At 51.9% G+C, this 13,867-nt stretch overlaps 1 protein-coding gene across 4 annotated transcripts in view; it reads right to left on the bottom strand.

Moving 5' to 3' along the window:
• Positions 1-13,867, bottom strand: part of TTC21A (tetratricopeptide repeat domain 21A) — a 35,047-nt gene that overhangs the window by 18,277 nt on the left and 2,903 nt on the right. For all 4 annotated transcript variants that reach the window (XM_037030612.1, XM_037030613.1, XM_037030614.1 and 1 more), the window contains exons 4-10: positions 13,583-13,749; positions 11,690-11,812; positions 9,743-9,900; positions 6,658-6,742; positions 4,472-4,570; positions 3,230-3,422; positions 65-162 (exon numbers count right to left, since the gene is read on the bottom strand). In XM_037030612.1, the coding sequence (XP_036886507.1) occupies positions 65-162; positions 3,230-3,422; positions 4,472-4,570; positions 6,658-6,742; positions 9,743-9,900; positions 11,690-11,812; positions 13,583-13,749 (923 nt within the window). The remainder of the gene's footprint in view (positions 1-64; positions 163-3,229; positions 3,423-4,471; positions 4,571-6,657; positions 6,743-9,742; positions 9,901-11,689; positions 11,813-13,582; positions 13,750-13,867) is intronic.

Genomic DNA, 13,867 nt, shown 5'->3' with positions numbered 1-13,867 from the left:
CTGGGCGTGGGAGAAGGGCAGTGGACACACTCCTGGGCAACCCATGCCCCCAAGGAGTGCTGACCTCCGACGTCCCCAGGGACTGCTGCACCTCCTTCAAGAACTCCAGCTGGTGCGCAGCCTCATCCAGGTGGCCCTCTAAGATCTGGCACCAGATGATTCCTGGGAGGGCAACAGAAAGCGATGAGCAGCCAGCTCCGAGGCACTGCCTGTGGTCCCACAGGCCACGGAGATGGGGAGACAGTGGAAGGAAGGTCTCAGGGCAGGGGGCCGTTTCCGGCATCCTCGTACAGATGGACGCAGGCTCCTGGTAAAGAACTCAAATGCCAAGGCGATGCAGAAAGGCATCCCTAGCTCCTGTTCTGGCTATAACCATGTCTCTCTCCAGAGGCAAAGACCAGGAACAAAATGGCTTATTACTGTATACACACATATCTCCCAGCAGTTCACACAAACCTACCCCTTTCTCTTTAATGAAGACATGCTATTCCACTGTGGGTGTAACCACTTACTTAACCAAATATAGCCCCACGGATGGGTGCCCCATCTCACATTCAGTTCGTGTTTGACGATTAAATATGGCACGGCCGTGGTGAGCATTTGTTGTGTGTTCCAGTTCCTGAAGTCGAGTGGACAGGTCAGAGTGCACATTTCTAAACTACTGAGGGATAAGGCCAGCCTGTCCCCCACAGATATTTGAATATCACTGCCAAGAAACCAAAAGTAGCCTTTTTGCACAGCTGCGCAGGCACGCTCTGCTCCGTGCCAGTCTGCAGAAGTGGGTTCTCACTCGTTTGAACTTGTGGTGTGTTAATTAGGAAGAATGAACCATCTTCTCCTCAATTCAATGGTCTTTTCCTTTTCTGCTGTGAATTTTCTGTTCACCCCGGTTGCCTGTTTTTCTTTTGGGGAGATTTTATTTCTCTTCCCATATTACAGACTCCTTGTAGCACACATTTTCTGTTCATCTGCCATTTACCTTTTCACCATTTTACAGTGTCTTTTACCATCCAGTAGTTTTAAATGTTTGCATAGTCATATCAGTAAAATATTTTCCTTCGCAGCTTTTGAGTGTGTGGTTCTGCTTAGAATCCCCCAGGGAATCTAAGTCTAATTTAATTTTTCTGTTTAAACGCTGAACGCATTTGGAATTATTTTTGAGTACGGTGTGCGAGGGGAGTCACCTTCAGGTTTTTCTTGGTGGACAGCCTGTGTCCGACTGCGAGTTCTTGAAATTCTATTGGCTTGAAAGGCCATCAGAAGACCCGTTTTGGCCCCATTTTATCTGCTTGTTTGTATCTACTTGTTTGTTCCAGCATTGGCCTCAGGCTGACTTAACTATTGTTGTTGGGTGGAATGTTTTGAATTTGAGAAGACAGGTCTCTTCTGTTTCTGCTATTCTTCTGTGCACGCGGTTTCTCCAACCAGTTTGGTATATTTATTTTTGACTGTGTTCCTAATGACCATCTTAGTTTTCAATTCTATCCATCCCACTCTGGCTCATCTGTGGAATTTTTTGCTTTGCCACCACTTTTTAAATTTTCAACAACTCTCTATTGTTCTCTAGCCTCCCCCCCCGCCCCCCACAGTGGCAGGCTCTGTACTTACTGACCCCACAGCCTCTGGTGGCAGCTAACTCCGGAGGTGTTTTGTAGGGGGGGGCAGGGGGGAGTCTTTTCTGTGCCCGCCTTAACTCTGCCCCTCGGGAGCCCTGGCTTTGCTTACTCTGCTCAGCCCCTCATTCAAACAGCTGCGAGATTTACAAAAGGACTGGACACATGAGTACTAGCTGCTGGGCAGATTTCCCAAGCTGTTAAGGTTACCGATGTCCTCAGGCCAGATGAGATGGCGATTCCAGGGCCCACTCGAGTGGGCTTGCCCTGGGCCAGAGTGCGAGGGCCTGTCTCGTGGACTTCCCTTCTGGCTGACCAGCCGGGGTTCTCCCTTGAATGAGGAAATGGGGAAGGTCTTAGCTTGGTGGGGGAACGTTTTAGGGGGTTTTGCCTGTGCCCTGAGCAGCCAAGTCCTTTTGTCCTTCATGTCCCTGCAGTGGTGGGAAGTCCCCGGGGGGCTGTGCTCTGCTCCCTGGTGAGTCTTCTGGATTCCACCCCCGGTTGTCAACAATCCGCCCGTAACCTCCCTGCCTGCCCCAAGCTATTTTGCTCCCTGCCTCTGGTGACCCTTGTGTTTTCAGTTTTTGTTTTTCCTGGAGAGCTGTTTTTCCAGGGAGAGCTAACCTACTTGGTCTCCAGCTGAGCCACCTCCGCCCACGCTGGCTCTCAGGTGTCCAGACTCGCCAAGTGTCTATGCATGTGATGCCATCCATCTGCTTTACATCTTCTAGAAATATGACGTCCCCAAGGTTTCTGGTCCCCTGACCACACCTCTCCCTATGTCTGCGGCTGCATTTATCTTTGTAAGATGCCTCCTGCTGTTTTCATGGGGTCCGGGATGAGGAGGAGGCATGGACTGAAGAGTCAGCCTGACATGCTGAACCGGAAGTAAAAGCTGACCACTCTGACAACTGCGTGGCACAGATGAGGAGCCCGGAGCACACAGAGAAGTGACGTGGCCCAAACAACAGAGCTCCTCAGAACTGGGGCAAGAAGCGGGCCCACCTCAGCCACCAGACGGTACAGCTTCCTCGACCCAAACTGAACACTGCTGGTTTGACTTCACTAGAGACTGTGGATCTTTGCAGGTCGTTAAAAAAAATGTACAAAATGAAAATCGGGCTCTGCAAAATTCATTTGACATTTTCATAAAGGGGGGAAGCATCTGCACAGACAGGGAAGTAAAACTCTCAGAACGACTCACTGTGGTGGCCTTTGGGCTCAGGGGCCTGTGGAGGGAGGGTCTCCGGAGGCGAGGCTGGAGGCTTTGGGGCGGTGGGTGCCGGGAGGGTGCCTGCCACACCAGCCTTGTGGGGCGTGAGGAGAGGCAGGGCTGACCGAGCAGAAGGGCCAGGCTGCTCAGGGGTCAGTGTGTGGGCCTCGGGGTCTGCTGTAGGTTAGAGTGGCTCTGAACTCAAGTCTGAGAACTCCTGAGTCTCTTACCTCTAGGCTTGCAGATTCATGGAACGGCACCCTGTCATACAGTGCACGCCCAAACTCACACCCCCTCTGGGGACGACGCTTCCCCACACCTCTCTTTTGGACCCAGGAAGGCCACCCTGCATGGCTCCCAAAACCTGCCCTCCTGCCCCGCCCTCTGCCCAGCCCGCGAAGACCTGTCAAGGCAGCCACGCTGTTCTCGTCCAGTTTCATGGCCTCTGAGTACCACAGAGACGCCTCCTTCACTTGGTCCTGCAGGATGAAGAGGTAGCCCAGCTCGACGGCCACGTGGGCGCAGGACGGTGTGGCCATGAAGGTGCGCTTGATGAAGTTACACACCAGCCGGACAATCACCTGGTGCCTCCCACACTGCAAGGAATGGACACACGGGGATGGGGAGACCAGTCAGTCCAGCCTTTCTGAACCCGGCCACCTCAGAATTGGGGGACACTTTGTCAGGCCCGGGCGGGGGGCTCAGGAGAGCCTAAGAGGCATTCTGCATCCAGGCAGCTGGGTCTGCGCAGCTGTTCAGCTCCCGAACAGCTGGACACATCCCACTGAACCTCCCACTGGACACATCTGTGGAACCTGCCTCCGGCCCCGGGAGCAGTAATTCCCTGGCCACAGTAATTGGTCCAATGGGTTCCCACGAGGTTGATCAGAAATTGAAGCTGGGTGACAGAGCTCTTTGGGTCCCGATGCTGGGAAGTGGCCCTAAAGGCTGTGGGCAGCCACATTCCCTGTCAGGTGTGGAGAATGAGGCAGAGAGAATCAGACACGGATGTGGGGGGACAGATGGCCTCCCAGTGGCATTTGACCCCACAGTCCTGGTCTCTGCGGCCCAAGCGCTGCCTCTGTTCTTACAGCAAGTCCTTCCAGTAAATCTTGCTGTGGCTGAAGGGTCTGGCGGAGTCAGACTGCTTGGAGGCCTGGGCTGTTTCACCTTGCCCGATGTCAGGGAGGCTACCCAGGCAGGCCAGCCCCCCCAGGTCACTTCCACAGAAAGAATATGGGAGAGGGATGCCCAGTACCCTGAGGTCAGAGCTGGGCATGACTCTGCTGTACAACAGCCGAAAAGGCGCCTCCCACTCTAAAAGTGCTGCCAGGCCTCATCCCCCTGATCTCAGCATCTCTGAGGGGCACCTGGGCCAAGGGGACGGAGCCCATGTGGTACAGGCACTGGCCAGAGGCAGGGAGGGCCACGGGCTGTGAGAGACACCAGCCTGAGAGGCCAAGCTTGGGCCAGAGGGAGGAGAGGTGGGGCACACAGGGAGCGTCCAGAGGGACCATAGCTTCCCCCACCACACATACACACACACACACACACTCACACACACTCACACACTCACACTCACACTCACACACACAAGGAAACGGTGAGAAGCAGGGGTTCGAAAACCAAGAAAGGGCCTTCTTACCAGTCTGCTAACCACAAGAATTTTTTTAAGATGGAGGCTTGGGTTTTGGGGTTCCCTTGTCTCTAGTGCCTTAATCAGATTTTTGACGTGGTCGGCAGCCTGCGGTGACAAAACAGAGAATGTCAGAGGCAGTGTGTGAGATGGGAGTTGGGCGGAGGTTCTCAGCCCTGGCTGCACATGACCACCCACTGGGAAACCTTAAAACACTCATGGTTGGGAGCCACCCCCGAGGTTCAGCTTTAACTGGATTCGGGGGCTCCGGGAATGACCTGGCTTCAGAGACCTGCAGGTGGCGCTTTCAGGAACACCGTTCACTCCACAGCAAGTGCTGGCACCACCCCTTGAATCTGTGAAGAGGGGCCGCCCTTCAGACCCACCCAGGGAAGGGCCAGGAACCAACGGTCACTGTGCCCACACTACAGCCCACCAGGCCAGCAGGAGACCACCTGCTCCATGGTGACAAGTCACCACACTGGCATCTCTCTGTCGTTCCAGGGAACCCTCCCAACAGCCCTGTAAGTTGCTGTTAACCATCCGAACTTTCCAGTCCAGAGACTGTAAGGTTCAGAAGGGTTAGAGAATTTCCCTGAGGTCACCCAGCCTACCAGGTGGCTGACTCCAAAGCTCATGTTCTTTCCCACTGACCCCTCTGCCCACTCCCTCTCCAGGAGCAGGGAGTTCTCAGCTGCGAAGAAATGCCAGACGAGAAACTCTGATAGGGTGGGTCCACTCTGCTCAGCCAGTTCAAGCCAGATTAGAACTGGCAGCTTGGGCTGGGCTGAAGGGTAGATCCCAGGGTTTGAGGTGAGGGCGAAGGAGGGGCATCGCCTGCTAACGGTGCCCGTGAACCTAAGCCTCAAGCCAGGGCCCAGGAGGTCTTGCCCAGGGCTCCGGGGTCTCCGGGAGCTGAGCACAGGCCCTGGGACAGTGCTTGGTCCCTTTTCAAGGGTTCCTCCCAAGTACAGACTGTCCCCTCCACCTCATCCCGCCCCACACAATCCGCAAGCCCAGGGCTGTGCAGGAGGAACCAGAGGCGTCCTCTTCCTGCCGTGACCTCTTAACAACTCTGGCTCTACCACACTCGCCACAAGGTGATGCCGTTATTCAAAAGTTGAGGTTTTGGCTGAAAACACAAACTCTTTTTGAAAATAAGAACCTGTCTGAGCACTGAGGTTTCATGAAGAATTTCAGGTGTCTCTATTTACTCCAAATAGCATTTGAGGGCTATTTGAGTTTCTTTGGAAAACTACAAGACTCAGGCACAAGTGTGGGGCCAGGTTGTGCCTGGTCAATATTTGAGCAACTCCAACCCTTCCCTAAAAAAATGGGCATTACAAAAAAACAAAACAAAACGAAACAAAACAAAAAAGCAAGGCCAGGCTGCTGGTGTAGCTTAGGGGATTGAGTGCCAGCCTGTGAACCGAAGGGTCACTGGTTCAATTCCCAGTCAGGGCACATGCCTGGGTTGTGGCCTGAGACCCTAGTAAGGGGTGCACGAGAGTCAACCACACATTGATGTTTTTAAAAAATAAAAGGCATTTCCTGTAATCTGAAACACAAACCAGAGGTTCTTCTATCGGTCAACATAGATCAAGGTGTTACAATGCACCAGGCACTGTTCCAAGTTCTCCTGCTTGTCACCTCACTTAGTCCTTAGAACAACCTTAATGCAGTGTGTGGAATTATTCCTATTTTACAAACAAGGATCCTAGGGCTTATCCAGGGGGAGACACCTGTCCAGGTGCACACAGGGAACACGTGGCAGAACCAAAGTCAACCTCACTGCCTGCCTTTGGAACTGCATTGCCCACAGACCAAACCAGAGCTGAACAACTCAGCAGGGAATATGGGGGAGGGGGCGGAGGGAGCCGAGATCCAGGGAACACCCTCCGAAGCCTTGATCTAGGAGGGAATGGAGGTGGTATGAGGGGTCCTCCTCCTGGGCTAGGTTTGTTTCAAGGCTCAACTTTTTTTAAAGATTTTATTTATTTTTAGAGAGAGGGGAAGGGAAGGAGAAGGAGAGGGAGAGAAACATCGATGTGTGGCTGTCTCCCACCCACAACCCAGGCATGTGCCCTGACTGGGAATTGAACAAGCAACCCTTTGGTTTGTAAGCCTGCGCTCAATCCACTGAGCTACACCAGCCAGCCCTCAAGACTCAACTTCTGAGTCTTGAAAGAACTTACTGTGGTTATGTTTCCTTCTCTTGCAAGCTCATGCACAGCTAGAATTTGGCAGGCATCAATATTTCTTTCATCTTTTTCTAGGATTCTGAAAGAGGAAGAAGAGCCATGTGAATCGAGAGTATTCCCAGGCAACGCTAGGATGGTGTGGCAGTGGAAACTGCTGATCATTTTCCAATAGCCATTCTCCCCTGCTTTTAATAGTAGAACTGGTGGGGCACATGGCTACCCAGAATAAAAACTACACTTCCCAGCCTCCCTTTGCAGCTTAGGCATGGCCATGTGGTTAAGTTCTGGCCAATAAGATGTATGTGAAAGTGCCCATGTGATATCCTGTAGTGCCCTTTCAGCATGCCTTCCATTTCTTTTTCCTTCTTCCTGCTGGCTGGAATGCGGACCTTGGGCGCAACATCCTAGGGCTGGTAGGGCAGCAAGACAGAAAGGGCCCGGGACCCTGTAGAGTTAAGCTGCCACCCCAGCCCTGGGCCACCACCCACATTTTTCCCATATAGAGGCACAACCTTTTATGTTATTTAAGTCACTTATTTTGGGGTGTCTTTGTGACATAAGCCAATTCCTACACCAACTCACACGGACATGACCATGGTACCACGTCTGGGGTGGGGGCAGAGAAATGAGTACAGCTGTGGACGGAAAGGGCACCTTGGTCTCCGTCATGTGTCACTGTGAACATGTAGTTTCTGATACATTAGGGACTTTTCAATATTCTGTTCCTTCATAGGAAATGTCCTATTTTCCAGTCTGACCAGGGAATGGCCTTCTGTTTGATAGAGGGTTACTCTAAACAACATGAAAATTCTGACTGATTAGGCACAGTCCACATTCAAGCAGTTATAACCATCTACAGTGATTATGAAGGTACCATGAACCTCATACATTAGAACATTTTATTTTCTATTAAGATTTCATTTATTTTTATAGACAGAGGGAAGGGAGGGAGGAAGAGAGGGAGTAAAACATCAATGTGTGGTTGCCTCTTGTGAGGCCCCTACTGCAGACCTGGCCTGCAACCCAGGCATGTGCCCTGACTGGGAATCGAACCAGCGACCTGTTGGTTTGCAGGCCTGTGCTCAATCCACTGAGCCAGACAGGGCTAGAAAAATTTTAAAAAGCTTTAAAAATACTTATGGACTAAATAACTGGAATGGATATCATTTGGTAACCAAATGATACTAAAAATACTCCACATTAAAATGTGTAGACAATGCTAAAATGATACCTCAAGGCCAGCCATCGAATGAAACGATTATATTCTAAGGAATATGAGAATGGGTTAGTCAGGCATCCGAGTCAAGAATTAGAAAAAAAATAACAGAATAACTCCAAAGGAAGTCGTTGCCTGGAAATAATAAAGAACAGAAATTAATAAGTTAGAAAACAAAGGTATAAGAGCACCAACCAAACTCAAAGCTGGTTCTTCCATAGCCTAATAAAAGAGACAAACTATTTTAATACTGATGAAGAAAAACAAGAGAGAAGGGAAAAAGTAAATAATATTAGGGATGACAAGAGAAACATGTCCAGAACCAGCAGAAATTTAAAAGTGGGAGAGTGCCCCTGGCTGGTGTGGCTCAGTGGATTGAGTGTCGGCCTGCGAACCAAAGGGTTGTCAATTCGATTCCCAGTCAGGGCACATACCTGGGTTGTGGGCCAGGTCCCCAGTAGGGGGCGTGCGAGAGGCAACCACACATTGACATTTCTCTCCCTCTCTTTCTCTCTTTCTCCCCCTCTCTAAAAATAAATAAATTGAATCTTAAAAAAATAAAATAAAAGTGGAAGAATTCCATGAACATCAGTACCTGTGAACACTTCCATGAAGGAAAGTGTCAGGCATTAGGCTCAACCGAATGGCAGCAAACACTGTCTCCCTGGAGGTGGGGGCAGCACGGCTCAGGTGAGGCGGCTGTGCACACCCAGGGTTATGGCGTTCAGCCAGGTGCTTCTAGATATCCTGTTGGCTCAGGTCCAAGGATCCAAAGCAAGCTCTTGACCTAGCTCCTGCCAAAGACACTAGCCAGGTGTCAGCAGAGAGAGGGATGCTGGGGGCCCACAGAGTCACTCTTGTACCCTTGGGGCCCAAGCGTGTGATCGATTCCAATTTCCTACCAGCCCCCCTCTCTCTGAGACTCAAATTCCACTCGTCCCCAGAGGAATGATCCTCAGGGAAGGAAGAGGCTTGTTTGTGTTTTGTTTTCTTCAGAACTACACTGTATATTATCACAGCGTTTACTAGCAATTCATTGTGATGACTTGGTTATTCAGAAGAAAAAAATAGTCCCTGAACTCTTTTTAGGGAGAAAATTAGTACTGTACATTTTTGAGTTGCTTGATAAAAATGGGTAACATGTTAAAGAGATAAGCTTCGTTATCTAGAAAATTCCACCCTTGAAAAAACTTCCAGAAGACACCCTCCCCGGAGGCTGTCTGCATTCTCTTCACAGTGAAAAGGCTTCAGGGTCAGCCTACACCTGGTAGCTGGCTGCCCTGAGTTCCCAGAACTCCTGAAACCTCCTCGATCTTGCGGAACCTCCTCCGACTAAAGTCTCCTTTCAGTCACCAGGGACCTTTTCCACCTACAGTTTATATTGAAGTAAATTATACTCATAATTTTAAAAGATTCTAAATAATATAGGAGTCCCTGGGCCCCGACCCCCACTCCTCAGAGGTGACTGCTTTTCACCCGTGGTCTTACTTCTTAGGTACTTCTCCCTCTCTCCTCTAAACAATATGCTTACGCCTCTTGATACGCCTCTTTCTTTTTCCAGGGACTGAGCCCACAGCCTTGCTGCATCGGGGGCGAAGCTCCCACCAACCGAGCTACCAGGCCAGAGCGACAAGCCTGTGTCTTGACTTGTCTGCTGTCGGCCACAGTGGCTGGGTCCTGCCAGGACAGGCAGGTGTTGCGTTTACATCAGTCCTGCCTCCCCTTCCCCTCCTGATAAGACCCTATCAGTACTCACAGCTCCTCCAGGGACGATTTTGTTTCGTCTTGTTCCATCAAACACCCAGTACCTTCCACCTCCCCACCTTGTAGGACGGAATGTGTTAGTGGCACGGTCGCCCTCACCTGTGTCCCGTTTCTACCGTCTGCTCCCAGTCCTGCCGAGCCAAGAACAGCTTCATCTTCAGGACCCAGGCAGGCAGGAAGCTCCCCGAGAGGACCGTGACCTGGTTCACCACCTCCAGGGCCCCTGAGTAGTTCTGCTGCGTCATGCAGTATGTTGCCTGTAAGAGCCGAAGACATGAACCCCCATCAGTGCCCACAAAGGGAGGTGGGGCTGTCAGTGTCTCCACCAGGACAGGAGCCGAGCCTGACACATGGACACTCAGTGACCGGTCTGGGTCCACAGCAGTCTTGGGTTCCAGGGTGGGCAAGGCAGAGGCTCCAGGGTGAAGGCTGGGCCCCAAGCAGCCCTGGACTTTAGCGAGGCCAGGTGAGGGCTGCCCTGTGAAGACGGAGCTGGGGTCACAGGGCATTTGCCAATTCCAAAACGGCCCATTCATTTCCCACTTGCTTTCCCGAAGCTCATCACTGGAAACTGCTCACTGGGGCCCCAGGCAGCCACTGGGTTTCAGCGAGGTTTGCGGGCAACCTTGTCTATAGTCAGGCTGTGGGACTGCTCCTCTGCAAGCAGCGGCCACCAGCTTCCCTTAGGTGGGTCATGACACAGGGGCCTGGGGGCAGAGGGCAATGCTCTGAAAAGACTCGAAACCAGACCCTGAAAAATTGGAGAGGATGCTTATGGTTGACCTATAGTAACCCTCCACGAAGAGACTTATTCAAAAGAGGAAGATTATTTTCAATAAAGACTGATGAATAAATGTGTTCACTGCACAGCTCTCTCTTAAGTATACAACTAGAAACAATCACCACATCCAAACAAGAGGAGATCGGGTTGGTGAATTCCGTTAGTCCCATTCAGTAGGGGGTTGGCTGTATGCTGCCATTCAAAATGACATTTGCTGATGACAACATCTTACCCCAAATGATAAGATGCCCTACAATGTGAAGGATGATCTGGTTCACCACCCTACGATGACAGCTATGCTAAATAATACTAACTCCCACCCAAAAGTGGGGGCTGCATGTAATCCCTTTAAAGGACCTGGAGGGTTAGTATGGCATGGCTCCCAGGGGTGCCTCTGTTCTAGAATGGCCCCTGCCTGAAGGGAGCTGCCTGCTGCCAGGTCACACCCCTCCTGGGGGCAGCCCCCACCCAGCACCTCCTCTGTGAGGGGCAGCAAAGCCCCACAACGCCAAGCAGGGTGGGCCGAGGCCTTTGCTGTGACCGCTGCTCCGCTTAGCTTCTCCCTGGGCCCAGTCCTGCTCCTTCCTCCCTCCCCACAGGTCTTGGTCCCAAGGGTGCTGTCAGAGGAAGCTGCTGCAGGACATGCTCCTAGAAAAGCAGCCAGAAGAAAGACGGGGAGGCGCTGCCCTAAAATGTGCACATGAGCTGTTTTGGAGTGGTAAGGCTCAGGGCGTCATTTTAGTTCATCTCTTGACACTTTTAGACTTCTGTTTTTTTTTTTTTTTTAATGAGTGCACCTACATTTTGAAAGAAAGATATATAAACAGACGAAAATAAAAGGATAGTTTTTTTCTCTTAGATGGAGGGTCATGTACGGCAAAAGGAACTTAATTTAAATTAAGATCAGAAAACACAAACCACAAAACATACATCCCTTCTCTTCTGCCCAACGGAGTGAGTTTCGCAGGTGGGAAGAGGGAGGGTAAAGTGAGGAGAAGGAAAGAAAGATGCAGAGAAAAGGGACCATCAGAGAAGCCCAAAGGGAAGCAAAGGCAGCCTGAAGAAAGCTAAGGAAGGACAGACCCCGAGGCCCCATGCAGGATGAGACACAGCGGGAAGGAGGTGAGAGACGGGGTGGGTCCTGGGCTGCTAGGTGACCTACCAGCTGAGGGGCCTGGAGACTGAGGGTGGGGCCTGAGGTCACCTGGTGGGTCTCTGGCTCCAAAGGCCCAGTGGGGATGCTCCTTGCCCTCCCCGCTGCCCACCTTTCCCATCAGCCCCAGCACATCTTTGGAGTCCTGAAGTCCTTGTTCCAGGTACTTGATGGATTTCTTCACAGTGTGTGGCTTGTCCGAGGTGAGGTCCACCCAGCCTCTCAGCACATAGCCCTGGGATGTGAGCAAGAGGGAAGATGAAGTCCACGGTCCTGCATAACCTGCCTCCTGTCTCACCAGCTGTCACCGCACCCCCAAGGCCCTGCCAGCTCAGCTGTATGTAGGTCCCAGGCAGTCCTGTGGCTCTTGCTGCAGGCCTTCTGTCCCCATGGTTCCTCGGCCTGGAATGCCCCGCCACACCAAACCCTTCCCATGATTGACCGCCACTAGTCTACAAACCTCAGCCCAGGAGGCTGTCTTTAACCCTCAGGCTGGGGTTGGGCCCTCCCTGTGACTCCCTACAGCTCTCATAGGTGGTCTCGCCCACCTGTCTAGTCTCATCACTGCCTGTTTACTTTCCACTGGGCTCAGAAGGCCAACATGGCCGGTGCCAGGGCACAGGGTGGCTCTTGCTCTCTGCAGGGGAAGCTGGGCGCGCCCTCTAAGCAGGTGAGCAGGAGCCATTCTGAGCTCACTGGCCTTGGCCTTGCTGGTTCCCCTGCAGCCGTCACCCAGCCTCTTCTGGCAGATGGGGCAGGCAGGTGCGAGAGGGAAGATCCTCGCAGCTGTGGGGAGGGCCTGCCCTGAAGCATCCCTCTTGGCCAGAGGGTGTTTCTCAGCTCTCCATTATTGCCCTCCCAAGGAGCCTTTGCAGACATTTTCCCCTAATCATTCATTCCCTCCCCATTCAAAAAATTTCAATATCATAGACAAACTATGTATGTGTTGAACATATATCTGTGTTTTATACATAAAGAGTAAGATTTTTCATCCCCTCTTCCTAGAACCAATTTCACTCCACTGTCTGTGTGGGGGGGAGGGGGGAGTGTGATATCACCCTTGCTAAACCCACATAGTCCAGACTGGGGCTTCAAATTCTGCCCCTAGGCCCTGGCCGGTGTGGCTCAGTGCACTGAGCACTGGCCTGTGAATCCAAAAGTTGCCAGTTCAACTCCTAGTCAGGGCACATGCCTGAGTTTCGGGCCAGGTCCCCAGTAGGGGGCGCATGAGAGGCAACCAATGGATGTTTCTCTCCTTCTCTTTTTCCCTCCCTTCCTCTCTCTCTAAAAATAGAGAAATAAAATCTAAAAACAAAAACAACTTCTGTCCTTAGGGCAAATCTCTGCACGAGGGACCTAGGGTGTATCAGCACCCTGATATCCAGCAGATCACCGCAAGGAGCAAAGGCAGGCCCAGTGTACTCGGTTCATTTAGTTACCCCCCCACCCAAAAAAAAAACAAACCACCAGGAAGCCTGGACTTTGAGGTAAAAATCTTTTTTAAAAGATTTTATTTATTTATTTTGAGAGAGAAGAGAAATGAGGGAGAAAGAGAGGGAGAGAGACATCAATGTGCAGTTGCCTCTCACATGTCCCCTACTGGGGACCCAGCCTGCAACCCAGGCATGTGCCCTGACTGGGAATCAAACTAGCAACCCTTTGCTTCACAGGCCTGTGCTCAATCCACTGAGCTACACCAGCCAGGGGTAAGGTAAAAATCTTTTGATTTCTAAATATTAGCAAAGAATTCAAGGTTTTTAGAATATATACTACAGGCCATAGGACATCTACCCGCAGATGGGACTCTGGACAAATGCCACTGTGTACTGAGCTAAGCCCTGAGACAATGTGGGCAGGGACACTTTGAGACTCAGGATCTCGCCAGTGCCGGAGTGGGGCCTTCCCCTGCTCCCATGGCCCTCCGTGGGAGGACCAGCCACCCCAAGAGGGTGTGCCGGGACGCTGCTTTCTCTGGCTGTGGCCCCAGAATGCCCATGGGGAGTACCTCTCTGGAGCTACTGGAGAGCTTCAGCATGCGGTCGATGTACTCCTTGGCCCTGTCGTGGCGGCCCATGAGCCAGAGGAAGAGGCCGGCGTAGTACAGGGCAGTCCCGCTGGCCGTCTTGCGGACTTCCTTCAGGCTGCTCTCGAGCTCCTGAACCGCTTCTAGGTCTGGGAGTCCAAGACAGGAGAAGAGGACAATGAGGGCGAGGAGGTAGGCCTCGTCCTGTAGGAGGCACTTGAGGGCGCCACACCAGAGGCCCGGACCTCATCTTGGGCTGGCTGTCCA

The sequence above is a fragment of the Sturnira hondurensis genome, unplaced genomic scaffold (genome assembly GCF_014824575.4).
Source record: "Sturnira hondurensis isolate 20B ecotype Veracruz unplaced genomic scaffold, ASM1482457v3 Scaffold0020787, whole genome shotgun sequence".
NCBI lineage: Eukaryota > Metazoa > Chordata > Mammalia > Chiroptera > Phyllostomidae > Sturnira > Sturnira hondurensis.
This window is presented reverse-complemented; position numbering and strand designations above follow the sequence as displayed.